General features: G+C 47.5%; 1 protein-coding gene across 1 annotated transcript in view; it reads left to right on the plus strand.

Annotated features, from left to right (window-relative positions):
* LOC133282944 (ran-binding protein 10-like) overlaps positions 1–26,319 on the plus strand; it is an 86,687-nt gene that overhangs the window by 29,759 nt on the left and 30,609 nt on the right. Inside the window, exons 3-5 of the mRNA XM_061479315.1 lie at positions 256–308; positions 21,140–21,307; positions 25,581–25,603. Coding sequence (XP_061335299.1) covers positions 256–308; positions 21,140–21,307; positions 25,581–25,603 — 244 coding nt within the window. The remainder of the gene's footprint in view (positions 1–255; positions 309–21,139; positions 21,308–25,580; positions 25,604–26,319) is intronic.

Consider the following 26,319-nt stretch of genomic DNA (forward strand, 5'->3'; position numbering starts at 1 on the left):
AGTCCTCTTCCTACACATGAACAGCAAAAGAGTAGCTGTAGTTCTATACTGGAAAGCTGTCAGTCACTAAAGCAGACTGGCATTTTATCTTGCATTCAAGAAAAGACTGAAAAAGTAATGGGAAAATGATTTCAACATTGACCTTAAATGAGTGTGGATTGGGTTTTTTGTTTTTTACTGCTCTGTTTCTGCTGCAGGAAATCTGGTGGCTTGGCCATTCTGTGTTTGACTGATACTTTATTTGGTTTTTTGAAGGTACATAGGAGTAGGACTTTCTGCTCAAGGGGTCAGCATGAACAGGCTTCCTGGTAAGTCAATGTTCAAGTTTGTTCTGGTTATCAGTCTTGTCCTGGGTTCAGCTGTAACAGTTATTCCTTCTTAGTAGCTGGTGCAGTGCTGTGTTTTAGCTTTAGCCTGAGAACAATGCTGATAACACACTGATGCTTTTAGTTGTTGCTAAGTAATGTTTACTCCGATCAAGGACTTTTTGAGTCTCATGCCCTGCCAGGGAGGAGGGGAAGCCAGGAGGAAGCAGAGACACGGGACACCTGACCCAAACTAGCCAAAGGGGCATTCCGTCCCACAGCACATCATGCCCAGTATAGAAAGTGGGGGGAGTTACCTGAAAAGCCCAGATGGCTCCTCAGGTTGGGCAGGCTCCTCAGGTCAGCGGGTGGTGAGCAACTGTATTGGGCATCACTTGTGTTGGGTGACTTCTTGATCCCAGTCCTTGATTGAGCTGCGGATATGAGAAAATATTTCAGCTGATTGCTCTGATGCTGGGACAATGGGGCTGATGGTCACGAACTAGAAGGTAGGGAAGCCAAGCAGCTGGGATCACTTCCTAGGGAAGGGGGAACTGACAAAGCAATTGCAAAAGAGAAATGAGCCCTCAGGCTTTGGAGGTGGCTCTTGGCAGCTATGAAAGAAAGGTTTCCATACAAGGATGATGTTATGTGTCGGTCAGCAGAGCGGACCACGATAGAGAGAAGCATCCAGTCTCTGAGGGAATCAGCCATTGTAGAGATGATCTGTCGTAGGCCGGATGCAAGGAATGCGCCTGTAGATCCAGATGAAGTCGAATGTAAATGACCCGTAGTCCTGGGTTCAGCTATAGCAGTCACTTTTCTCCTTCTTAGTAGCTGGTGCAGCGCTGTGTTTTTGACTTTCATCCTGGGAACAACGCTGATAACACTGATGTTTTTAGTGGTTGCTAAGTAACGTTTACTCTGACCAAGGACTTGTAGTCTCGTGCTCTGCCAGTGAGGAGGGGCATGGGAAGCCTGGAGGAAGCAGAGCCAGGACACCTGACCCAAACTAGCCAAAGGGGTATTCCATCCTACAGCACATCATGCCCTGTATGTAAACTGGGAGGAGTTACCTGAAAGGCCCAGATGGCTGCTCGGGTCAGGCAGGGTATCAGTTGGCACATGGTGAGCAACTGTATTCTCTCCCCTTATTATTTCCCTTATCATTATTATAATTGGTGGTAGCAGTAGTGATTTTATGTTATACCTTAGTTACTGGACTGTTCTTATCTCAACCCGTGGGATTTACATTGTTTCCATTCTCTTCCCCATCCCTCTGGGAGCAGGGGGCATGAAGGGGGGAGCGTGTGAGTGGCTGCGTGGTTCTGAGTTACCGGCTGGGCTTAAACCATGAAAACAGTTTTGTTTGGGTTTGTTTTGTTTTTTGTTTTTTGTTTTTTTTCCCCTGTCATCTTTCACAGATCCCAGGGCATCTTTCTACTTCAATTCTGTCTAAAGAAGTTAATTTCCATGTATCAGTTTATGCTTCTGTTGTTCCTCTCTGTGACTCCAGTGACAAATGAAGGACTTGTGCTACAGGACTTAGTCCCAATGGTAAATATAAATATGCAAGATGGGACCTCACTGAATCTTCTGATCTGAAGCTAATTCAGTTATGCATCAGTCCTGCCTGAAAGGTGTGTGTCTAAACCAGCATTCCATTACCTTTCTGGCAGTGTTAAAGGACAGGTTGGATGGAGTCTTGGGTGACATGGTTTAGTGTGTGCTATATCTGTCCATGGCAGGGAGGTTGAACTAGATTATCTTAAGGTCCTTTTCAACCGTAACTATTCTGTGTGATTCTGTAACTTATTCCAGCACTGTACTTGTGTTGGAAACTTTTCCTGATGACTAAGCTGAATCTCCCATGTAGTCAAAGTCCATTACTCTTGGATCATGTGGAGGTGGAGAATAACTAATTTCTTTCATCTTTGTGTACATGAAGACCTTTATCACTGCTTTGTGGTCTTCTCTCTGACCAAATATCCCTGGCTCTTCATTCACCCTGTCCCTATTTGCCATGTTTTCTTGATTTGTCACAATGTGTGGTGACCTTTTCCTGAACTCTAACCACTGGGTGTATCACAAGCACCAGTGTCTTACTCCCTGTACTGAAAGAAAACATTGAAATTCAGAGCAAGTTCAGGAAGTGGCTGTTATCCCACACTGAAGACGTGCAAAAGAAAATCCTTGCCAAGCTTTCACAGTTTCTAAGGCTTAAACAGAAATGGGAAGGGAACAACCTGAGAAAAGAAGGGCCTCCCACTGGCTTCTAGAGCAACCAGCAAGCGCCCTGAAATATGGGATTAAATTGAGTCTGATTTCAAATCCTCCTGGCTAAGTCAACATTTTGGACATCCAGCTTGATTTTTCTATCTTAAGAAGTAATTGCTATTAAGCTTGTTTAACTGTTCATGCAGCTGATCAAGCTGTCTTAAAATACCTTATGGTATTTGCCCTGCTGCAAAGCTCTTCCAGAACCATACTTAAAAATAGTTGACCAAAATGTCACATGGGATTTCTGTGCACTGTCTTAGTGTAAGGTCTTACACCATGGAACTTGTACTTCTTTGCCTCTTTAGTAAATATACCTCAGCTATAACTTCTACTCTATTTGCTATGTTGAGGAAATAAAGCAAATCAAAGTTTTGCTTTTAGTTTAGATGTAATTTTAATGCTGTGTCGTGGTTTAAACCCAGTCAGGTAACTTGTTCACTCACTCCCAGTGAGTGGTGCCGAGCTGACAACAATCGAGGTCTGTGTCCGTCTCCCCCCCCCCCCCCCCCCCCCCCCGCACCGGGGCTCTCCCCTTCCCCGCTCCCGGAGGAACGGGGAGGAGGATCCAGAGAGTGCAACTCCTACGGGTTGAGACAAGAACAGTCCAGCAACAAATCACCACCGCTACTATCAGCTAAAACAATGATAAGGGAAAATAACAAGGGAAGAGAATACGATACCACCGGCCAAGAAAGCGAGTTCCACCCGGAAGCCCCTGTCCTTCCGGGTAACTCCCAGTTACCCCCCCACCCCGGGCATGATGTGCTGTGGTATGGAATACCTCCCCGGCTAGCCCGGGTCAGGCGCCCCGTCTCTGCTTCCTCACAGCTTCCCCTCCTCCCTGGCAGAGCATGAGCCTCACAGAGTCCTTGGTCAGGGTAAACATCACTTAGCAACAACCGAAAACATCGGCTTCACCAACACTGTTCTCAAAACTAGAAGTCAAAACACAGCACTGCACCAGTTAACACAAAGGAAAAACATGACTGCTACTGCTGAACCCAGGACATGCTGTAGTCTATCCTTCTTGCAACTTGTTAACACATTAGGAAGACAGATGGGTGGGAAAGGTCAAGGGAAGTGATTCTGCCCTTCTGCTCTGGTGAGACACACACCCCTTTCGTGGTTTATACCCTAGCCAGACAGCTTGTTCACTCACTCCCAGTGAGTGGTGCCAGGCTGAGAGCAATCGCCCCCCCCCCCCCCCCCCCAGGCTCTCCCCTTCCCCATGCTCCCGTGAGGGATGGGGAGGAGGATCGAACGAGTGCAACTCCCACGGGTTGAGACAAGAACAGTCCAGCAACCAATGTACAACACATATCACCACCGCTACCACCAACGACAACAATGATAAGAGAAAATAACAAGGGAAGAGAATACAATACCACTTGCCAAGAAACAAGTCTGACCCTGTCCTTCCAGGTAACTCCCAGTTACCCCCCACCCCGGGCATGACGTGCTGTGGTATGGAATACCTCTTTGGCTAGCCTGGGTCAGGCGCCCCGTCTCTGCTTCCTCCCGGCTTCCCCTCCTCCCTGGCAGAGCATGAGCCTCACAAAGTCCTTGGTCAGGGTAAACATTACTTAGCAACAACCGAAAACATCAGTATCACCAGCACTGTTCCCAGGCTGGAAGTCAAAACACAGCACTGCCCCAGCTACCACAAAGGAGAAAAATGACTGCTACTGCTGAACCCAGGACAACCCCCCACCCCCCTGGAGTATTGAATCATCTGGCTCTGGAGTCCTCAGTACAGGAAAGGCGTGGACCTGTTGGAGAAGGGCCCAAAGGAGGGACACAAAAATGATCAGAGGGCTGGAGCACCTCTCCTGTGAGGAAAGGCTGAGAGAGTTGGGCTTGTTCAGCCTGGAGAAGTGTCCTGGGTTCAGCTGTAGCAGTTATTTTTCTCCATCCTAGTAGCTGGTGCAGTGCTGTGTTTGGGTGGGTTTTGGTTGGTTGGTGCTGAGCAATTGGATTGTGCATCACTTGTGTTTATTAGGTTTTGGTTTGTCTTCTTGTTGTGGGTTTTTTTTTTCCCTTTTTAGTTTTATATTCTCACCTCTTGTTATTTCCCCTATCGTTATTATTAGTAGTGCTATAATATACCTTAGTTACTGGACTGTTCTTATCTCAACCTGTGAGGTTTACGTTCTTTTGAATCTCCTCCCCATCCCTCTGGGAGCAGGGGGAGGAAGGGGGGGGAGTGAGCGAGTGGCTTTGTGGTTCTGAGTTACCGGTTGGGTTTAAACCACGACAAGAAGAGAAGACTCTGGGGAAACCTTATTGCGGCCTTTCAGTTCTTAAAAGGGGCCTATAAGAAAGATGGGGAGAGACAGCAGGGCCTGTTGCAACAGGGTGAGGGGTGATGGTTTTAAACTAAAAGAGGGGGGATTCGGGCTGGATTTGAGGAAGAAATTTTGTACAATGAGGGTGGTAAAATCCTAGCACAGGTTGCCCAGAGAAGTGGTGGATGCACCATCCCTGGAGACATTCCAGGCCAGGCTGGATGTGGTTCTGGGCAACCTGATCTAGAAGAAGATTTCTCTGCTCATTGCAGGGGGATGGACTGCATGAGCTTTGAAGGTTCCTTCCAACCCAGTCTGTTTTGTGATTCTATGAAAAAAAGGATCAGGAAGCAGTGGCAGTCCAAGCTGTTGACAGTGTAGACTCCACATGTCAAGGCTGGGCAAGCAGGCATCAGGCTATGGGCAGGCTGCCTGTTGTGCTCTGTGCACATCGGGCTGAAGTAAAGCTACTCGTGTGATGCTTGTGGAGTGTGTAGGGAACCTTGGAGCACCACAGAGAAACCCAAATTCTGTTCCTTCTATCTGTTATTATCCATAAGGAAGGTTTAATGCTGTAAAGAAACATGGAGACATTCAATTTACCTGCCCCTCAACCCCCTGCTTTGCTCTTAGTGTTGTAGCTCTTAAAGAACTTGAGGCCATTGAGGTTTCTAGTTAAACCACTCAAATTATTCAAGAATGGCTGAAGGAAGCCTTGTGATCTCTTAGGAGAGGTTTGAGTACTTGCTTTTACATGATCATTGCTTATAATCCTCTTTGCTTGCCTGTTTTCTTTGCATTTTCTACTTGCACTTTGTTGGGTCCTCCTCAGGACTAAGCACCAGGGACCTTTGAGTGTAAGCGGCGAGGAGAAGCAGACAGGCCAACCCAATATGGGTGATAAGCAAACTTCTACTTTATTTGTGACGCAGTTCACATATATATAGGAGTGGTATTCAGCCACTCCTCCTTGGCACAACAGTATTGGTTAGCCCCACACAGCTTCCTCCACATTCTCCTCCCATGTCCGGTTTCCGGTTACCTGTGGGGGCCACCCCCTGCCTTGCTCGCACAGTCCTCCAGGGCTCTATGGTCCTGCTCTTAGAGTCATTCTGCAACAATTCCCCCCTTTTTCTTTGTGCGAGCAAGGCATTGTGGGTTATTCTGTTCACCTGTTTTATCACACAACTATAAGCAAGTCTAATAGCTACGATGATTAACCTAACAATGATACATAAGTGCAATACTTTAAACCGCAGTGTTTGACTCAACCTGTAATGCCCCGTGAAGACAACCATCTAGTTATTCTTAGGATATTGCTCATTTACTATTGTTGGGTAAGCTGAGCCAGGGTTCTCAGCTGTGCGTGCATCAAATTAGCATAATCAGAGAGACTCATACAACACATTCCATCAAACTCTTCACGTCCATGTCCCTGTTCCAACAACAAAAGGTTCTGCAGTGTTGCATGTCTTACAGAGTCAACATTAAAACAAATCAGAAATCGCCTTCGATGTAGAATTGTCTGCTTAGCAACTCAGCAACCCAGTCTGCTTAGTTGAGCCAAGGCCCCAGCTGAAGCACTTACAGTGATTTGGCATATTATGATTGGATACATGTTTTGAAGACCCTTAGTGACTAACATATAATTGGTTAAACACAGGTGTGAGAACTCAACCTTGAAAGCTTGCCAACAGTCCACAGTTCTCATTAACTTGATGAATTCCAGCCTCTTATCTTGCTTGCTTAAGCTTCTTCAGGCCTCTCATGGCCTTGCTGTATCTTTCAGGACTATTCAAAGTTTATGTACCAATTATGCATTCTCCCGTGAGAACACTGTCTCCACATCTTCCCCCCTTACCTTTTTATATATGGTTTGGATGACCCTACTTGAGCAGGGGATCTGGGCTAGATTATATCTCCAACATATGCCAACTAGAGGCTGCTGGGCCTGCCCCTTTTTTCTGCTGTATGTCTCTCTGGTAACAGGCTGTATAGCTCTCTGATCCTTCACATCAAGGTCTGGCATGGCATGTGTCCCCACCGCTCCACGCCTGCTGGGTTGCAGCCAACAGCAGAGCTAAAGGTTCTTCTTGGTGGCAAACACAGAAGCCAACCCAGTCTTGCCCTTGATTGTGGTAGCAGGCATTTGGTCAGCCTCAGTCCTTCCACCTTGTTGTCAATGCACAGTTTCACCTGCTTCATCCAGTAACAAGTCGCTAGTACAGCAAGGCACACACAAATTTACATTAGCAGAGTAACTATTACAGGGTGCAGCAGCATGTTGAAGATGCTGATGGCAGTGAGGGACTAGCCAAAGTCATTTCTTCCCAGTGGAATTCTCCCACCCTCTTAATTTGTTCCATCACCTGCTTTATAAGACTACCATTGTATTAAAATCTTTCTAGCTTTTGCCTTAGCATTTTCTAGCAGCAAATTTCCATACTCTAACATCTCTTTTACAAGTGACAAATCTATACAATACAAGGTGCAGTTTCTTATTAGCAACTAGCTAGTAAATACAGGTGGTTTTATACACAAAATCACAACCTCTAATAATAGCTGTTTTACAAGCACACATATTCAGGATGTTACTTTTCAGTTGCCCCCAAGTGATGTTTTGCAGTTAATCGTTCTTTCTCTTCCTCTGTCTCATTCTGCTTGGGGTATTCACGGTCAGCTCCTGTAGCTGAGGATCAGGTTTTTCCATTCGTCTGTCCAGCTCATGGCAAGGCTTGACAAACTTTGCAGGCAGTCGCCATGGACTTGTAGGCAGGAGGACACAAATATACCCCCCTCCCTCAGGTTATCAGTTCTTCAGTTCTTGAGAAGTAGACTGGTTAAACAGGTTAAATGCAGCATCATTACTCTCTCTCTCTCCCCCCCCCCTTTTTTTTTTTATTTTTTTATTTTTTTCAAAAGCCATCCTGCTGGGCAGCAACTATAGCAGCCTGCCTGCTTCAGCAGCAACCATAAATACCTGCCGGCAACTGCACCTTTACGTTAACCCTTTCATGCCCAAAATGTTAAACAGCTACCCGTTGAAAGCTTTTACATGAACCCAACAACAAGAAAAATACCCAGAACACCGTCTGCCCTCAGCACACACATACAAATACACACACGCGTATGGGATCCCACAAGCACACCACACAATATTTGAAGCACCAAATCCAGATAATCATTACTCCCACTACAGTCCCACGTACAGAACGTGGCACAAGGACCCTGTGGAGACTAACAGCAAACCAGCTCCGAGAAGCATCATTGCAGTGCGAGGTGGCAGGCTCAACCTTAGCGGGTGTCCCCGCAGAGGCTCTCCCTCCCCCACATCGTATGAGGCTTGGGCTTTTATACTGACCAAAATGCACACTCATTCCGACACAGGTGGCCAGCCTGTGCTGGAAGAAGTGGTCAGCAGTATCTACAAAGGTCTCCAAGGGTTGATAGAAGCCTGGACATACTTATATTTACCAACTTCTAGTACATGAGTATCACAGAGAAACTGTATGGGCTCCCCCTGTCAATTGCAAGAAAAAATCATAACATATACAGCTTGAGTGTAAGAGGATTTTAACGCATACGTGGTCACTGTTTGTCAGGCCTCCTTAACTATTTTGAGATCAAGAGCTTCCCACTCTTTAGCCCCCTGCTGTGTAGCAAACACAGGATATGCAAAGATGCCCATTGCAGAAAATTCCCCAGTAATGATCATATCCTTGGTTACCCATTGTTACACCTGAGCGTCTCCAGGGCCAGTAAGTCTAAGCAGACCGACCCAGGAGACGAAGAGTCAAGGTCTGGAAGCAGAGGATATAAATCTGGCTCGGATTCAGGGGATTCGGGGGCTGATCCTGCGCCGGACTCAGGGTCTCCGTTGCTCGCAGCTGTGTCTTTCTTGTCAGATGTCTCTCGTTCGGTATGTAGCCATCTGCAGACCTGGCTCCTCCGTGACTGAGTTAAAAACTTTTTCACTCTAGGGCATAGTGGGTTGGAGAGGCTCGCAGTTCCTTTAAATCTCCCGCTAGCGCATGATCTCTATTTTATACTGCGTGCTTCAAAATGGCGCCCCAATCGATCCGGCGCCGAGGCACCGCCCTCTTTCTTTCGGATTCCTCGACATTTATCATGCGTATACCTTCTAATATACTTTCTCTGTCCTTTTCAAAGTCCCTACTTTCGGAACTGGGGTGGTGGGGGAGCAGGGGGTTACACCTCCTCCGCGGCACCTTCTGATGGGGGGGGGGAAAGGAAAGGGGGGGGGTGGGAAACCCTGTGCTCCCGTGGGTTGGGGGAAACGAGTTGTAATCTTCCCCCGGTTTCAACTGACCGGGGACGTCTGTTCCTAGTTTCTCCATTGCTACCGCGGCAGTTTTCTTTTCTGCCTTGTATCTTTTTATACAGTTTATTGCTTCTCTCCATGGTTTACCGAGTTTCTTTGCCGTTTTATCATCATTTAGCATTGAGTCAAATAGCTCATCACCAAACTTTCGCCACTCACTCTCCTCAAAAACTGTATTAGGATCTACAAAAAATCCCTTAGCCTTCCCTACAGCCACTAGACCTGCTAGCTGCTTTAGAGTCTCAGGCTCAATTCCCCTCTTTTATAAAAAGCACTGTAATAAGTTCAGGGCTCAATTCCCCTCTTTTATAAAAAGCACTGTAATAAGTCCAGGGCTACCTCTCGGTCCATTTTCATGGCCGGCCTTTTCCGGATCGTCTTCTTCTGGGTCGTCCTGTAACCTCGGTCTCCGGATCGGCCTCCCGACGCAGCAGTGTCTGGTTCGTCCCAGCGGTGGACTCCTTTCGGTTAGTCCAAGCACCCGGGTCCGTCACGCCACCGCAGCAGCATTGCCCGCGCTCCCTGGCCGCTGCCGCCGGCGCCGCTCACTTGCCATTCCGGGTCCCCATTAAACCGGGGCCCTGTAATCCGGGTCCCCGTTAAACCGGGGCCCTGTAATCCGGGTCCCTGTTAAACCGGGGCCCTGTAATCCGTATTCCCGTTAACCGGGGCCCTGTAATCTGGGTCCCCGTTAACCGGGGCCCTGTAATCCGGGTCCCTGCTAGTCCGGGCCCTGTATTCCGAGTCCCCGCTAGTCTGGGCCCTGTATTCTGGGTCCCCAGTGACCAGGGCCCTGTAGTCCACGTCCCTGTTCGGGCGCCGTTTGTAAGCGGCGAGGAGAAGCAGACAGGCCAACCCAATATGGGTGATAAGCAAACTTCTACTTTATTTGTGACGCAGTTCACATATTTATAGGAGTGGTATTTAGCCGCTCCTCCTTGGCACAACAGTATTGGTTAGGCCCACACAGCTTCCTTCACATTCTCCTCCCATGTCCGGTTTCCCGTTACCTGTGGGGGCCACCCCCTGCCTTGCTCGCACAGTCCTCCAGGGCTCTCTGGTCCTGCTCTTAGAGTCATTCTGCAACATTTGAGTACTGTTTGATATAGAGTTTTGGGATAAAAGTGGTTCTTATGTAACTTTAGGTGGCACCAAAATGTATATTTGGTTCAACATTTAATACATTTTATGGCAATTTGGATATGTTACTATTACTTCTACTAGATCGGTAATGGCAAGACTGTCTCTGCAGTGTCCTGGTGGAGTTATTCAGTGAAAAGTTAGTATATAACCCAACTCCACATTTAAACCTTTAACCTTGCTAGCCAGGAGGAGATACAACTTTTCAGGAAATTTCTTTTATTTGTGCAGTAAGTATAACCCAGATTGAATAGTCCCCAAATCTTTGGTTTGGTGTCTGATTTGCATATAGGTAACTATAGTACCCATAAGGAATTTCATAAAGACACACATCACTTATTTAGTACCTGCGTAAATTGTAGAGTATGGCGATTAGTTTCTGTATATTAGTTAAAGAAAAAGTAAGGCTGATATCGATATTTTATTATTTTTTTTAGTCTTTTTTTATTTAATAAATAAATAAATGTGCACTCCCCCAAAGCACCTTTAGAAACACCCCCAGGATGTAGATACACATGCTTATGCTTCTGGTACCCTCTAATTTATCCCAACAAACTAGTTTGTGGGACTGCATATGAACTGGGTCATGTAATTGGGTTAATAATGATGGGCAGGGGGCACTGGTTGTTTTGGGGGTTGTTATTAACGTGGATCTGTTTGTTGCCCAGTTGAAGCAACTCCTCTGTGAAACTTAATTCTACAAACGCATGGGTAAAAGTGGTCTGAGATGATTTTTGATAGAAGTTTTACTCTCACCTGTGATATGTGCTGAAAGCCTTAATTAAAGCCTGAGTGTTCCCTCCAATTAACAGTTATCCAGCTGATCGTGGAGACTTTTTTTATGAAGGAGCGTCTTGCTAGGGTGTACTGGGCTAAAGCTAGCTTGGTTGGCTGCATCTCTTGGGCTAGATACCTTTTATTTTGGTGATTAGTCAGTTGAACTTGCTTGGATTATTTTTTTTTTTCCCCCCACTGTGCTTTGCTTCATTCACTCACATAATAAAGCATTGAAAACAAATGTTAATGACAGCATATGCTTGTCTTGCTGTTACCTATCTTATAGCTCACATGATGTTGCGGTTTAAACCCAGCCACGCAGCTCGTTCACTCACTCCCCCCCGCCCTCCCTCTTCCTCCTCCCAGAGGGACAGAGAGAAGAATTGAAAAAAATGCAACTCCCACGGGTTGAGATAAGAACAGTCCAGTAACTAAGGTATAACACAAATCACTACTGCTACCACCAATAATAATAATGATAAAGGAAATAACAAGGGAAGAGAATACGATATCACCTGCCGAAAACGAGCCCGACTGAGCAGAGAGTGCCCTTCTGGGTAACTCCCATTTACGTCCTGGGCATGACGTGCTGGGGGATGGAATACCTCTTTGGCTAGTTTGGGTCAGGTGTCCTGTCTCTGCTTCCTCTTGGCTTCCCCTCCTCCCTGGCAGAGCATGAGACTCACCAAGTCCTTGGTCAGACTACACATCGATGTTATCAGCTCTGTTCCCAGGCCGAAAGTCAAAAACACAGCGCTGCACCAGCTACTAAGAAGGAGAAACAAATGACTGCTACTGCTAAACCCAGGACAGTATCCACTTATATGGTTATTCCATACCATTCATGTCATGCTCAGATCCCACATTTTCAATATACCATTGCTCTTACATATATATGCATCCACATACGCAGGCAGAGCGAAAGAGATCCTTTCTTAGTGCATGGACCAATCCCTATAATGCGGAAGAGTCCATTTGGTCCATGATGTCAGGTTCCATCTCTTGTAACAGTCTTTCAGGGCAGGCGAGGCTGTGTGCAGTGTTGGATCGTTGCCTGCTGATGCTGATCGTTCCTTTACCGCAGAACTCGTCTGGTTCTATCAAAGTTCATTCTCTGTTGGGATGATGGTCGGAGGGAAGTCGGGGCCAGTCGCTGGTGACCTGAAGACATCTAGTTGATGGGCTATAAAAGCATTACACAGCAGGCAACAGCATACAATTGAGTTCACTGGCTGTTTTCCCCTAAAATCAAATCCCCTTGAGGTCTACATCGGACTTCCCCATCTTCCCGCATTACCCACCAAGTATATCCAGGTCCCTGAGCAAAAGCAATCCCACGAGTGGGTTTGCCTTTACCTGAAGCAGGAATAACCCTGACTGTCTTCCCCAGCAAATTCTTCATATGCACCACGGGAACTTTGTCCCCCTCTACAATATGTAAAAGTTCTGACTGGGCTGGGCCAGCCCTGTTGGCAGATCCTCTGGTGTTGACCAACCAGGTGGCCTTTGGTAAGTGTGTATCCCAATGCTTGAAAGTTCCCCCACCCATCGCTCTCAGTGTAGTTTTTAACAGCCCCTTGTACCGTTCGATTTTCCCAGAGGCTGGTGCATGGTAGGGTATGTGATATACCCACTCAATGATGTGCTCTTTGGCCCAAGTGTCTATAAGGTTATTCCGGAAATAAGTCCCACTGTCTGACTCGGTTCTCTCTGGGGTGCTGTGTTGCCACAAGATTTGTTTCTCAAGGCCCAGGGTAGTGCTTCGGGCAGTGGCGTGGGGCACAGTGTATGTTTCCAGCCATCTGGTGGTTGCTTCCCCCATGCTAAGCACATGGCGCTCGCCTTGGCAGGTTGCTGGCAGTGTGATATATTCAATCTGCCAGGCCTCCCCATATTTATACTTCAGCCATTGTCCTCCATACCAAAGAGGCTTTAACCGCTTGGCTTGCCTAATTGCAGCACATGTTTCACAGTCGTGAATAACCTGGCCAGTAGTGTCCATTGTTAAGTCCACCCCTCGAACGTGGGCCCATCTGTATGTTGCATCTCTGCCCTGTTGGCCTGAAGTGTCATGGGCCCATGGGGCCAAAAATAATTCACCCTTATGTTGCCAGTCTAAGTCCATCTGAGCCGCTTCAATCTTAGGCACTTTGTCCACTTGTTGTTTGTTATAGTGTTCCTAAGTGGCCTGACTCTTGGGTACATGAGCATCTACATGGCGTACCTTCACCACCACGTTCTGCACCCGGGCAGCAATATCTTTCCACAGTGCAGCAGCCCTGATGGGCTTACCTCTGTGTTGCCAGTTGCTCTGCTTCCATTGCTGCAACCACCCCCACAGGGCATTTGCCACCATCCATGAGTCAGTAGAGAGATAAAGTACTTTTCTCGTTCAGCAATGTCCAAGGCCAGCTGGATGGCTTTCACCTTGGCAAACTGACTCGATTCACCCTCTCCTTCAGCAGTTTCTGCAACTTGTCATCAGGGACTCCATACCGCTGCCTTCCATCTCCGATGCTTTCCCACAATACGGCAAGGCCCATCAGTAAACAAGGCATACTGCTTTTCACTTTCTGACAGTTTATTATATGGTGGGGCCTCTTCAGCGCGCACCACCTCCTCCTTTGGTGACATTCCAAAATCTTTGCCCTCTGGCCAGTCCATGATGACTTCTAGAACGCCTGGACGACTGGGATTTCCTATTCAAGCTCGTTGTGTAATTAGTGCAGCCCATTTACTCCATGTAGCATCAGTTGTGTCATGTGTAGAGGAGACCCTGCCTTTGAACACCCAGCCCAGCACGGGCACCAGGGTTGCCAGGAGGAGCTGTGCTTCAGTGCCAAACGCTTCTGAAGCAGCTCGAACCCCTTCATAGGCTGCCAGTATCTCTTTCTCAGTTGGGGTATAGCTGGCCTCAGATCCTTTGTATCCCCGACTTCAGAAGCCGAGGGGTCGACCTCGAGTCTCCCCTGGAGCTTTCTGCCAGAGGCTCCAGGTAGGACCATTCTCCCTGGCTGCGGTGTACAGTCCATTTTTTACATCTGGCCCGGTCCGGACAGGTCCAAGGGCTACTGCATGAACTATCTCGCGTTTAATTTGCTCAAAGGCTTGTTGTTGCTCAGGGCCCCATTTAAAATCATTCTTCTTCCGGGTGACATGATAGAGAGGGCTTACAATCGAACTGTAATTTGGGATGTGGATTCTTCAGAACCCCACAGCACCCAAGAAAGCTTGTGTTTCTTTCTTATTAGTTGGTGGAGACATTGCTGTTATCTCAACCCTTCGCACCCAACATTGGGCGCCAAAAAGAACTGTCGTGGTTTAAACCCAGCCACACAGCTCGTTCACTCGCTCCCCCCCTTCCTCCCTTCCCCTCCTCCTGGAGGGATGGAGAGGAGAATCGAAAAGAATGCAACTCCCGTGGGTTGATATAAGAACAGTCTAGTAACTAAGGTATAACACAAATCACTTCTGCTACCACCAATAATAATAATGATAAAGGAAATAACAAGGGAAGAGAATACAATATCACCTGCCGAGAACAAGCCCGACCGAGCAGAGAGTGCCCTTCTGGGTAACTCCCAGTTACATCCCGGGCATGACGTGTGTCATGGTTTAAACCCAGTCAGGTAACTCGTTCACTCACTCCCCCCCTTCTTGCCCTCCCCCTACTCCCGGAGGGACGGAGAGGAGAATCGAAAAGAATGCAACTCCTACAGGTTGAGATAAGAACAGTTTAGTAACTAAGGTATAACACAAATCACTACTGCTACCACCAATAATAATAACGATAAAGGAAATAACAAGGGAAGAGAATACAACACCTCACCACCAGCTGACTGATAACTCACCCCCCCCCCAGCCCAACCAAGCTCTGACCGATACCTCCTCCAACCCTGCAGTCTCCCAGCCCTTCCGGCTAACTCCCAGTTACCTCCTGGGCATGATGTGCTGTGGTATGGTATACCTCTTTGGTCAGTTTGGGTCAGGTGTCCTGTCTCTGCTTCCTCCCGACTTCCCCTCCTCCCTGGCAGAGCATGAGGCTCACAAAGTCCTTGGCCAAACCAAAGCATCGCTATCAGTTCTGTTCCCGAGCCGAAAGTCAAAACACTGCAATGCACCAGTTACCAAGAAGGAGAAACATGACTGCTACTGCTGAACCCAGGACAACGTGCTGGGGGATGGAATACCTCTTTGGCTAGTTTGGGTCAGGTGTCCTGTCTCTGCTTCCTCCCGTTTTCCCCTCCTCCCTGGCAGAGCATGAGACTCACCAAGTCCTTGGTCAGACTACACATCAATGCTATCAGCTCTGTTCCCAGGCCGAAAATCAAAAACACAGCGCTGCACCAGCTACTAAGAAGGAGAAAAAAAATGACTGCTACTGCTAAACCCAGGACAGAAGGTTTGTGAAGCTACGAAGCTGAGAAGGGCTATTAGCTGTTATTAGAAGGGCGGAGTGCTAGTAGTGGCAATGCCTGGGCTATGGAAGGGTTTCACGAGGATGTGTGATGGAAGAGGGTCCTGATGAAATCCATCCGCGGGTCCTGAAGGAGCTGGCAAATGAAGTTGCTAAGCCCCTGTCCATCATATTTGAAAAATCGTGGCAGTCGGGTGAAGTTCCCAACGACTGGAAAAAGGGAAATGTGACCCCCATTTTCAAGAAGGTGGAAAATGGATGATCCAGGGAACTACAGACCCGTCAGTCTCATCTCTGTGCCTGCCAAAATCTTGGAGCACATTCTCCTGGAAGGCATGCTAAGGCACATGAAAGACAACGAGGTGGTTGGTGACAGCCAGCATGGCTTCAGTAAGGGGACATCCTGCCTGACCAATTTGGTGGCCTTCTATGATGGGGCTACGGAACTGATGGACAGGGGTAGAGCGGTTGACGTCATCTACCTGGATTTGTGCAAAGTGTTCGACACTGTTCCGCATGACATCCTTGTCTCTAAATTGGAGAGACATCAATTTGATAGGTGGACCACTCGGTGGCTAAAGAACTGTCTGGATGGCCGCACGCAAAGAGTTGTGGTCAATGGCTCAATGTCCCGCTGGAGGCCAGTAACGAGTAGTGTCCCTTCAGGGATCGGTGTTGGGACCAGTCTTTTTCAACATCTTTGTCGGTGACATGGACAGTGGGATTGAGTATGCCCTCAGCGAGTTTGCCGATGACACCAAGCTCTGTGGTTCAGTTGATAGGCTGGAGGGAAGGGATGCTATCCAGAGGGACCTTGATATGCTTGTGAGGTGGGCAGATGCCAACCTTATGAAATTTAACCATGCCAAGTGCAAGGTCCTACACCTGGGTCAGAGCAATCCCTGGCACAGCTACAGGTTGGGCAGAGAACTGATTCAGAGTAGCCCTGCGGAGAAGGGCTTGGAGGTGTTGGTCGATGAGAAAATGAACATGAGCCGGCTTCAGTTTGCGCTTGCAGCCCAGAAAGCCAACCGTATCCTGGGCTGCATCAAAAGGAGCGTGACCAGCAGGTCTAAGGAGGTGATCCTGCCCCTCTACTTTGCTCTCGTGAGACCTCGTTTGGAGCATTGTGAATGGTTCTGTTGTCCTCAACATAAAATGGACATGGAACTGTTGAAACAAGTCCAGAGGAGGGCCACGTGGATGATCAGGGGACTGGAGCACCTCCTGTATGAAGATAGACCGAGAAAATTGGGGCTGTTCAGCCTGGAGAAGAGGAGGCTGCGTGGAGACCTCATAGCAGCCTTCCAGTATCTGAAGGGGGGCTATAGGGATGCTGGGGCGGGACTCATCATTAGGGACTTGTAGTGATAGGACAAGGGGTAACTGATGAAAACTTAAACAGGGGAAGTTTAGATTGGATGTAAAGAAGAAGTTCTTTCCTGTGAGGGTGGTGAGGCACTGGAATGGGTTGCCCAAGGAAGTTGTGAATGCTCCGTTCCTGGCGGTGTTCAAGGCGAGGTTGGACAGAGCCTTGGGTGGTATGGTCTAGTGTGAGGTGTCCCTGCCCATGGCAGAGGGATTAGAACTAGATGATCTTAAGGTCCTTTCCAACCCTAACTTTTCTGTGATTTTATTTTGGGTAATTTCTGGGCCAAATGCCTTCTAGCTGTGTCTGTTTTCTTGCTGGTGCCTGGCAGTGTTCAAGAACAGGTTGGACTAGGCCTTGGGTGATATGATTTAGCATAAGGTGTCCCTGCCCATGGCAGGGGGGTTGGAACTAGATGGTCTTAAGGTCCTTTCCAACCCTAACTATTCTATGTTTCTATGATTAAAGAGGCTGTGATGTGCAATGCCGCAGTTATTAATGCTGTAGATTGCGATGGAGTGAGAGCATCTACAGGAGTTGTCTTGGTGGTAGTGGAAGTAATCATCGAATCACGGAATCCCTGGTTGGAAGGGGCCTCAAACTTCATCTGATCCAGCATTTCTAGGCAAAGCATGACCTAATGTAGATGTCCCAGCACCCTGTTCAGCTGAATCTTAACAGTGTCCAGTGCTGGGGAGTCACGGAGCAGTGGGACAAGGACATCTTTATCTCTGCTGGTGGTGTCCTTGTTTGGTTTTCCCCAGCACCCTGTTGCCTTTCTCTGCCGCACCCACTCACTGGTCACTCCTATGGATCTTGTGTCCTTCAGGACCCCCAGGTCCTGTTCCCCAGCGCTGTTCCTAGCCGGGCAGATCCTAGCCTGGGCTGCACTCTGGGATTTTGTGACTTCTTGCAAAGAAAACAACTTTTACTATGAACATGCTGTGCAGGAATTGCAAGAAATGCACAAGCTTATGTACCATTCCCTCTTTCTTCCCAGTAGGTCTTCGGTTTTGGAGTCGTGATGCTGAAGTGTGCTGTGTAGGAGCTGTGGCTTATCATTGGTAGACTCACACAGTTTTTATAAGCAGTCGAGAATATCAAAACAAGAACTGCTGAACTGGAAGTTGGTTTTGTGCCTGGAAGCATGAACAGTTTCCTTCTTGATCCTCGTGGCTGCCACAGCCCCCGGCACTCCTGTGCTCTGCTCATTAGGTGTGCCTCCTCATCAGGTTATCTTGCGCTAGCTGGATGCAAGTTGTTTAGGTGGGACATGTTTTAAAACATGAGCCTTCTGCTGAGAGCTGATACTGGGTGAGTTGGCATGGCAAGAGGAGTTTGACATATGCCTTAGTTCACTGCTTGATACTTGCTGAAGAGTGACCCCAGAGCGGTGATAATAAAGTCCTCAAATGACAGTCTGACACTTTCTCAAATGTGTTCAGAGGTGGAGAGTATCAAAAACAGCTCCTGAAGCACAGAATGGGGATAAGTAACCTTCTGAGTTAAGTGTTTTATTTATGGATATTTATGTGAAAATTAGGAATGTATAAAGTAAAAGTGACTGCCTTGTTACCCTTCTGACCCACTTCAGTTCATGTGTTTGCTTGTATTGCTCCTACTGACTACCCTGTCTGCAGCCAGCAAAACTGCTGCCAGCCATTTGGGCAGGGTTTTTAGGGAGGTGTTGTTTTTTCCTCCTCTCTGTCTGTTGGTCTTTTTAGTTAGACCTGCCTTTGGGCATGCAGACTGCAGTGTTGAATGGAGAAGGCGGACCAAACGCTGAACTTTCAGTAACTATGCTTCACCCTGGAATATTTGGGAAGGTGCTTAGTCACATCATTTAAGCTGAACAAAACCATCAGTCAGTATTTCAAGACAGAAACCCTGGCATTGGAAGGTTAATCAAAGAAATTGTTTCCACTATTAAGTGCTCAGGCATCAGTGATTCTTACTTAGGGAGTAAGGATGTCCCACACTTTTTGATGCCCTGATTTCTGTGCCATAACTCGTTTGGAGATGGGCTGGCTCGTTGTAGAGGTTCTGCGCTCTTATGCAGCATGTTCCCACAGATGCATGATACTGGCATGCTGGAGCCTGTCTTCACCTGGAGCTTTCTGCCATCCCACAGGTTGTGTTAGTTCTGTGCCATGTGCAAAAAGAGTTTCTAAAGTGGAGTGGGGACAGCATTGCATAGCGGGTTTTGTGCTTTGGCCTTCACCAATACCACAGGCTGCATCTCCAACTGTAGCTCAGGTTATGGACAATCCATGTGATCTTAGTGACAGTTAAGAGTTGACTGGTGATTTAGAGACAGGAATTTAGCTGTCAACAAGAGTTGTAATCGGCACTGTTTGGTTTTCAGAATAGAAAAAATAATTTTATAGTGGCTGTACCTATTACTTGAGCCTTTCAGATAAAAGGTAACATCAACACAAAGCTAAATCTCACTGCGACTCAAACTGATGAAGAACAGATGTTTCTACTGATGGATAAATATGATCCTCTTCAGAAAACCCTGTTGCTTTACCTTAATTGATGTGGAAAGTAGTTAAGGAACCTCAGTTTTGCATCTAGAAGGCCTTGTTGCAAGCACTTAACATCATGAGATGTGCTGCTTCTGGAAGACTTCTCCATAAGGTCTTGTGTTTATGTAAAAATTTCTATAGTTCATAATTTGCTTACCTCATTAAATACCGTTTCAGGGATTGTTTTTAACAGGAGCTGGGTGCTAGTCCCCTGCATTCCACAGGGAACCCTGACGTCTCTTCTGTCTGAGCCACTTCACTGCTCTGCCTCAGTGTCTCTGTACAATGACTCTTACCCATTACCTTGCGAGATTTTTTGGAAGGTGTCTTAATATTTTATAAAAGTGTTCTGGCCCATCAGCTAAGAGTTGAAATGTTGGCCTATAAAATGAGCTTGTGAATTATTTAGTGCAATGAGATTTGAAGCCTGTGTACGTGATAAGCTTTTGTATCCAACTTGTTCTTTGCCTCTGTCACTTAATAGATCATAGAATCCCAGCCTGGTTTGTGTTGGAAGGGGCCTTAAAGCTCATCCAGATCCAGCCCCCTGCCATGGGCAGGGGCACCTTCCACGAGAGCAGGTTGCTCCAAGCCCTGTCCAACCTGGCCTTGAACACTGCCAGGGATGGGGCAGCCACAGCTTCTCTGGGCACCCTGTGCCAGTGCCTCAGCACCCTCACAGGGAAGGACTTCTGCCTAAGATTTCATCTCAATCTCCCCTTTGGCAGGTTAAAGCCATTCCCTCTTGTCCTGTCCCTACAGGCCCTTGTCTGAAGCCCCTCTCCAGGTTTCTTGTAGGCCCTTCAGATACTGGAAGCTCTGAATCACTCTGTGGCCACAGCTGTGGGAACACTGTCCTCTCCTCTTCAAGAGGGAGAGTCCTGAAGAGGCCAGTGTGTTGCCTGAAGAACACTTCCGCTTTTAAAAGCTGGATTAATCTCTCTTCTTTGCAGTAGTTACCAGTTATATTTGGCCTTTCTATATGTAGGAAATTCACAAAAGAATCTACAACAGAATTGGGGTAGAACAGAGCAAAATCAGGAGCTCTGAATAGTGGAATTACTGTGAGGTGTGGAAAAGGGCAAGCGGGCAGGACGCAGTCCCTGAGCCCAGCGGTAACTCTGGCACAGTGTTACTAGCAGAAGAAATAAAATATATTAATGTTAGAATTGGACACTTTTAAAATCACCAGCTGAGAGTTGTGCTGTACGATGCCCACAGAATGGGAAATGTCACCACCCAAGGGGAACACAGAAATCCTTATCAGCTGTTGGAAGGGAAATGTAAATGTGAGAATGCAAAAGGTGCCTCTGGCCATTGGGTTACATCTGTGAGCAGACAATGCTGCACTTGGCTGAGAATTATTTCATTAAATGCTTCTGCTGGAAGATGGTGTTAGTGGGAAATACAACTGCAGGCAAGATAAAGCAGAAATAGGTTTTTAATGGCTTTTGAAACAAAATCTCTCAATGACTTTTGGCAATTTGTTCCTTTAATTATTTCTCATAAGGGACAAACGAGGTTGAAATCTAATTGATGTATCATGATTGATGACTTTTCAGTTACTGGTATGTGAAAATTAATATTGGGATGTATCAGGAGTAGGATTAAAAATTTTGAATTTCCTCCCCGAAAATTGTGTCCTCAGCTGAAGTGGCCTCACTGCTGACTTGTTCTTTTGTCTTGTCTTGTGCAGGATGGGATAAACATTCCTATGGGTACCATGGGGATGATGGGCACTCCTTCTGCTCTTCGGGGACAGGACAGCCCTATGGCCCTACGTTCACCACTGGAGATGTGATTGGCTGCTGCGTCAACCTCATCAACAGTACCTGCTTCTACACGAAAAATGGCCACAGCTTAGGTAAGTAAAGAAAGGTGTTCTCAGGAGAGGGTTGCTCCTCCCCTGCTCTTGCTGCTGGTTACTCTAATACTTGGCATGTGTCGTAACACTTGTCCCACATTTGTGGAATGGGAGAGAAAAACAGTGCTGGGCAGCAGTCAGGAGTTGGAAATGGGCTGCAAGACAGAAATGCTTCCAGCATGTGAAAGGGTTTCCATGCTGCTTTATCTGTTGAGGTAGGTTAGGATTGCATCCCTAGCTTCTGCTCTTTTCTTCTGCTACTGCACAACCAGTGGGAGGTAGGATGAGATGGCAAATGTTTGGTCAACAGGGAAATAAAGAAGTGGTACGTTTAGTTAGTGTGTTATTCAACTACCTGCAAAGCAACTGTACCAGCATCTTTTCATTTTTTAAAGGGACTTGTCCGTCTGTGAGCCTTAACACGTCAGTCCAAGCATTCCCAAACTTGGACATTAATTCAGCTTAAGAAGTCTTACTTAAGCACTTACCTACGATTAGGTTCATTCCACAGTTGTTTATTTCCCCTAAAGTTATGGACTTAAAAATTTTGCCCAAAGGTGTCTCTCACAGATAGAATGATAGAATCATTGAATAGATAGGGTTGGAAAGGACCTTAAGATTATCTAGCTCCAACCCCCCTGCCATGGGCAGGGATGCCTCACACTAGACCATGTCACCCAGGACTTCATCCAACCTGGCCTTGAACACTGCCAGGGATGGAGCATTCACAACTTCCTTGCGCAACCTATTCCAGTGCCTCACCACCCTCACAGTAAAGAACTTCTTCCTTATATCTAACCCAAACGTCCCCTGTTTACGTTTGAGCCCATTAACCCTTATTCTACCGCTGCAGTCCCTAATGAAGAGTCCCTCCCCATCATCCTTGTAGGCCCCCTTCAGACACTGGAAGGCTGCTATGAGGTCTTCTCGCAGCCTTCACTTCTCCAGGCTGAACAGCCCCAACTTTCTTTTTCATGGTTGGTTTCTGAGCTGCGAGCGCACAGTGAAGCCGACTCATATTCAGTTTCTCATCAACTAAAACCCCCAAGTCCTTCTCCAACAGGGCTGCTCAGAATCTCTTCTCTGCCCAACCTGTAGCTGTGTCAGGGATTGAGGGCGCACTCACTCCCAATGTCCATGTCGCCAACAATCCCACTTATGTCCATGTCGCCAATAAAGTTGTGGAACAAGATCAGTCCCAACACTGATGAACTTCACTCGTTACTAATCTCCAAATGCACATTGAGCCATTGACCACAACTCTTTGCGTGCGGCCATTCAGACAGTTCTTTAGCCACCCAGTGGTCCATCCATCAAATTGATGCCTCTCCAATTCAGAGACAAGGATGTTGTGCGGGACAGTGTCGAATGCTTCTTTGCACAAGTCCAGGTAGATGACGTCAACTGCTTTGCCCCTGTCTTATCAGTTCCATAGCCCCATCATAGAAGTCCACCAAATTGGTCAGGCAGGATTTCCCCTTAGTGAAGCCATGTTGGCTGTCACCAACCACCTGGTTGCTTTTCATGTGCCTTAGCATGCTTTCCAGGAGAATCTGCTCCAAGATTTTGCCAGGCACAGAGGTGAGACTGACTGGTCTGTAATTCCCCATGTCTTCCGTTTCCCCCTTCTTGAAAATGGGGGTTATATTTCCCTTTTTCTACTCATCAGAAACTTCACCTGACTGCCACGGTTTTTCAAACGTAATCGACAGTGGCTTAGCAATATGATGGACAGGGGCTTAGCAACTTCCTTTGCCAGCTCCTTCAGGACCCGCGGATGGATTTCATCAGGTCCCATGGACTTGTGCGCATTCAGGTTCTTAAGATGGTCTCAAACCTGATCCTCTCCTACAGTGGGCCTAAGGTCTTCATTCTCAGGGTCCCTGCAACCGCCTTCCAAGACTTGGGTGGTGTGGTCAGAGCATTTGCCAGTGAAGACTGAGGCAAAGAAGTTGTTGAGAACCTCAGCCTTCTCCAAATCCAGGGTAGCCATTTCTCTTGATAGCTTCCGGAGAGGGCCCACGTAATCCCTCGTCTGTCTTTCATTTGCTACATACCTATAGAAGCCCTTTCTGTTTTCCTTCACATCCCTTGCCAGATTTAATTCTAGCTGGGCCTTAGCTTCCTGGGCAATGTCCCTGTATTCTTCCCAGGCCACCTGTCCTTGCTTCCACCTTTTATAAGCCTCATTTTTCCCCTCTAAGCTTCCTCAGCAGCTCCTTATTCATCCATGGAGGTCTCCTGGCCTTCTTGCCCCATTTCCTTCTAGTTGGAATGCAGCACTACTGAGCTTGTAGCAGGTGATCTTTGAATATCAACCAGCAGTCTTGGGCCTCCCAGCCCTCTAGGGCTTTATCCCATGGAACCTTACTGAGCAGGTTCCTGAAGAGGCCAAAGTCTGCTCTCTTGAAGTCCAGGGCAGTGAGCTTGCTGTGTGCCTTTCTCACTGCCCTGTGGATCTCAAACTCTACCGTCACATGATTGCCGCAGCCAAGGCTGCCTTGGAGTCTTACATTCCCCACCAGCCCTTCCCTGTTGGTGAGCACGAGGTCAAGCATGGCACCTCTCGTTGTCAGCTCCTCTGTTACTTGCAGGAGGAAGTTGTCTTCCATACAGTCGAGGAATCTCCTGGATTGCTTGCGCCAGGCCGTACTGACCCTCCAACAGATGTCCGGGTGGTTGAAGTCGCCCATGAGGATAAGACCCTGTGAGTGTGAGTCTGCTCCTGTCTGTCTATAGATTGCTTCATCCATGGCATCTTCCTTATTGTGCGGCCTATAAGAAGATCCCCACAGTAATGTCCCCCATTGCTGTTCTCCCTTTCACCCTGACCCACAAGCTCTCAGTTGGCCCATCACCCGTCCCCAGGCAGAGTTTCATACTCTCCAGTCTATCACTGACATAAATAGCTACTCCACCTCCCCATCTGCCTGGTCTGTCTTTCCTGAAGAGCTTATAACCTTCCATTCCAACACTCCAGTCATCGGAGCCATCCCTTCCATCTCTTCTGTTTGGAACTGTAGCAGTGTAGTTGAGGATGGAGTTGTTCTCGGGTGCTCTTGAATCCTGTTGCAAGGCTTTTCCCCGGCAGTAATGCAAAGTGTTGAATGTTCATCCCTGTCTCTCTGGCTAGTGAGAACTATTTATAGCCTTAACCGGAGCAATGTTATGGTAAAACTCTGTTAAGCCCAAGTGAGTCTTGAAAACTGATTCCTTCATAATAACAGAGGGAGAAGCAAAGAAAAGAGGAGCTGCCTTTTAGAAAATCAAGTTTTGGGTCAGATGTTGGAAACATTTAGGCTCTTCCCTGAACCTTTTTCCAGATGCAAAACCTTCCAGAGGAGGGGGCTGGGGAAGGAAGTTACTTCTAGATACTACAGGTCGTGAAGAGCATTCTCAGAGCTGAGAGTTGCTACCTAATGTTGCTGTGTTTCGGTATGTGCCAAGTGCAAGGTCCTACACCTGGGCCGGGGCAATCCCAGGCACCGCTACAGTTTGGGCAGAGAGGAGATTCAGAGCAGCCTTGCAGAGAAGGTCTTGGGGGTGTTGCTTGATGAGAGACTGAACACGAGCCAGCTTCAGTGTGTGCTCGCAGCTCAGAAAGCCAACCGTATTCTGGGCTGCATCAAAAGGAGCGTGACCAGCAGGTTGAAGGAGGTGATCCTGCCCCTCTACTCTGCTCTTGTGAGACCTCGCTTGGCGTACTGCGTATGGTTCTGTTGTCCTCAACATAAAAAGGACATGGAACTGTTGGAACAAGCCTAGAGGAGGGCCACGAGGATGATCAGGGGACTGGAGCACCTCCTGTATGAAGACAGGCTGAGAAAGTTGGGGCTGTTCAGCCTGGAGAAGAGGAGGCTGCGTGGAGACCTCATAGCAGCCTTCCAGTATCTGAAGGGGGGCTATAGGGATGCTGGGGAAGGACTCTTCATTAGGGCCTGTAGTGGTAGGACAAGAGGTAACGGCTTCAAACTTAACGAGGGGAAGTTCAGGTTAGATATAAGGAGGAAGTTCTTTACTGTGAGGGTGGTGAGGCACTGGGACAGGTTACCCAAAGAAGTGGTAAATGCTCCATCCCTGGCAGTGTTCAGGGCCAGGTTGGACAGAGCCTTGGGTGGCATGGTTTAGTGCGAGGTGTCCCTGCCCATGGCAGGGGGTTTGGAACTAGATGATCTTAAGTGCCTTTCCAACCCTAACTATTCTAGGATTCTATGTAGCCAAGCAGGGAGAAAATCTTGTGTCTTTTTAATTCTAGTATTTTTTCCCCCCACAGGTATAGCCTTTACAGACCTCCCTGTAAGTACACCTCTTTTCTTTTTTTTAACTAGGGATGCAAAGTGAAGGGAGAGGGAAGAGTGTTTGTGTGATTGTTTGATGCCCTGTTAAAGAAAGCAATGTTAAAGCGTTACTGAATGATGCGGATGCTCTTTTTTCTGTGACTTTGTAATCCTGTGCCTGGGTTTGTGGGCTAATCACATGCCTCCTGTCATCCCTCGCCACCTCTGGAGGGTGAGGCATCCTCTGGAGGTGGTGAGGGATCCTTTTCCTCTAATTAAAACAAGGATTCAAACTTCATTACGGGTCAGTGTCTTCCTAATGCAGCTTTGACTCTGGGGAGTCTGTGCAAAGCTATTGAGTAGCCTCTCATATGTCCCATCATCAATCTGGCTTTAGCATGCCTGCTCATCACACAAGTTTTTGACAAGCCTTCTCCCACGATGAGTAACCAGCTCGTGGAATTGCCGGAGGAATGTATTTTGTATCCATGTGGGGCTGATAGTTACTCCTCTGATTCGCCAACTGAGTTACACCAGGCAATAGCATCTAGTCAGAACGTAGAAAAGCACGACTTTCACAGTGAGTCATGAGCAAAACCATGGTTGCTCTTTTTCAGACTCTCTTGGACAAGGAGCAGAATTTTAGAAAAAGAAGATAAAGACAGGTCAGGCATACACCGATACATCCACTGCACCCACTTCCCTCATACACAGAACTTCTTGTCCCTGAGATTG

Source organism: Pezoporus flaviventris, unplaced genomic scaffold (assembly GCF_033815535.1).
Source record: "Pezoporus flaviventris isolate CSIRO_AGI_PZ_B2104156 unplaced genomic scaffold, CSIRO_AGI_Pfla_v1 ptg000147l, whole genome shotgun sequence".
In the NCBI taxonomy this organism is placed as follows: domain Eukaryota; kingdom Metazoa; phylum Chordata; class Aves; order Psittaciformes; family Psittacidae; genus Pezoporus; species Pezoporus flaviventris.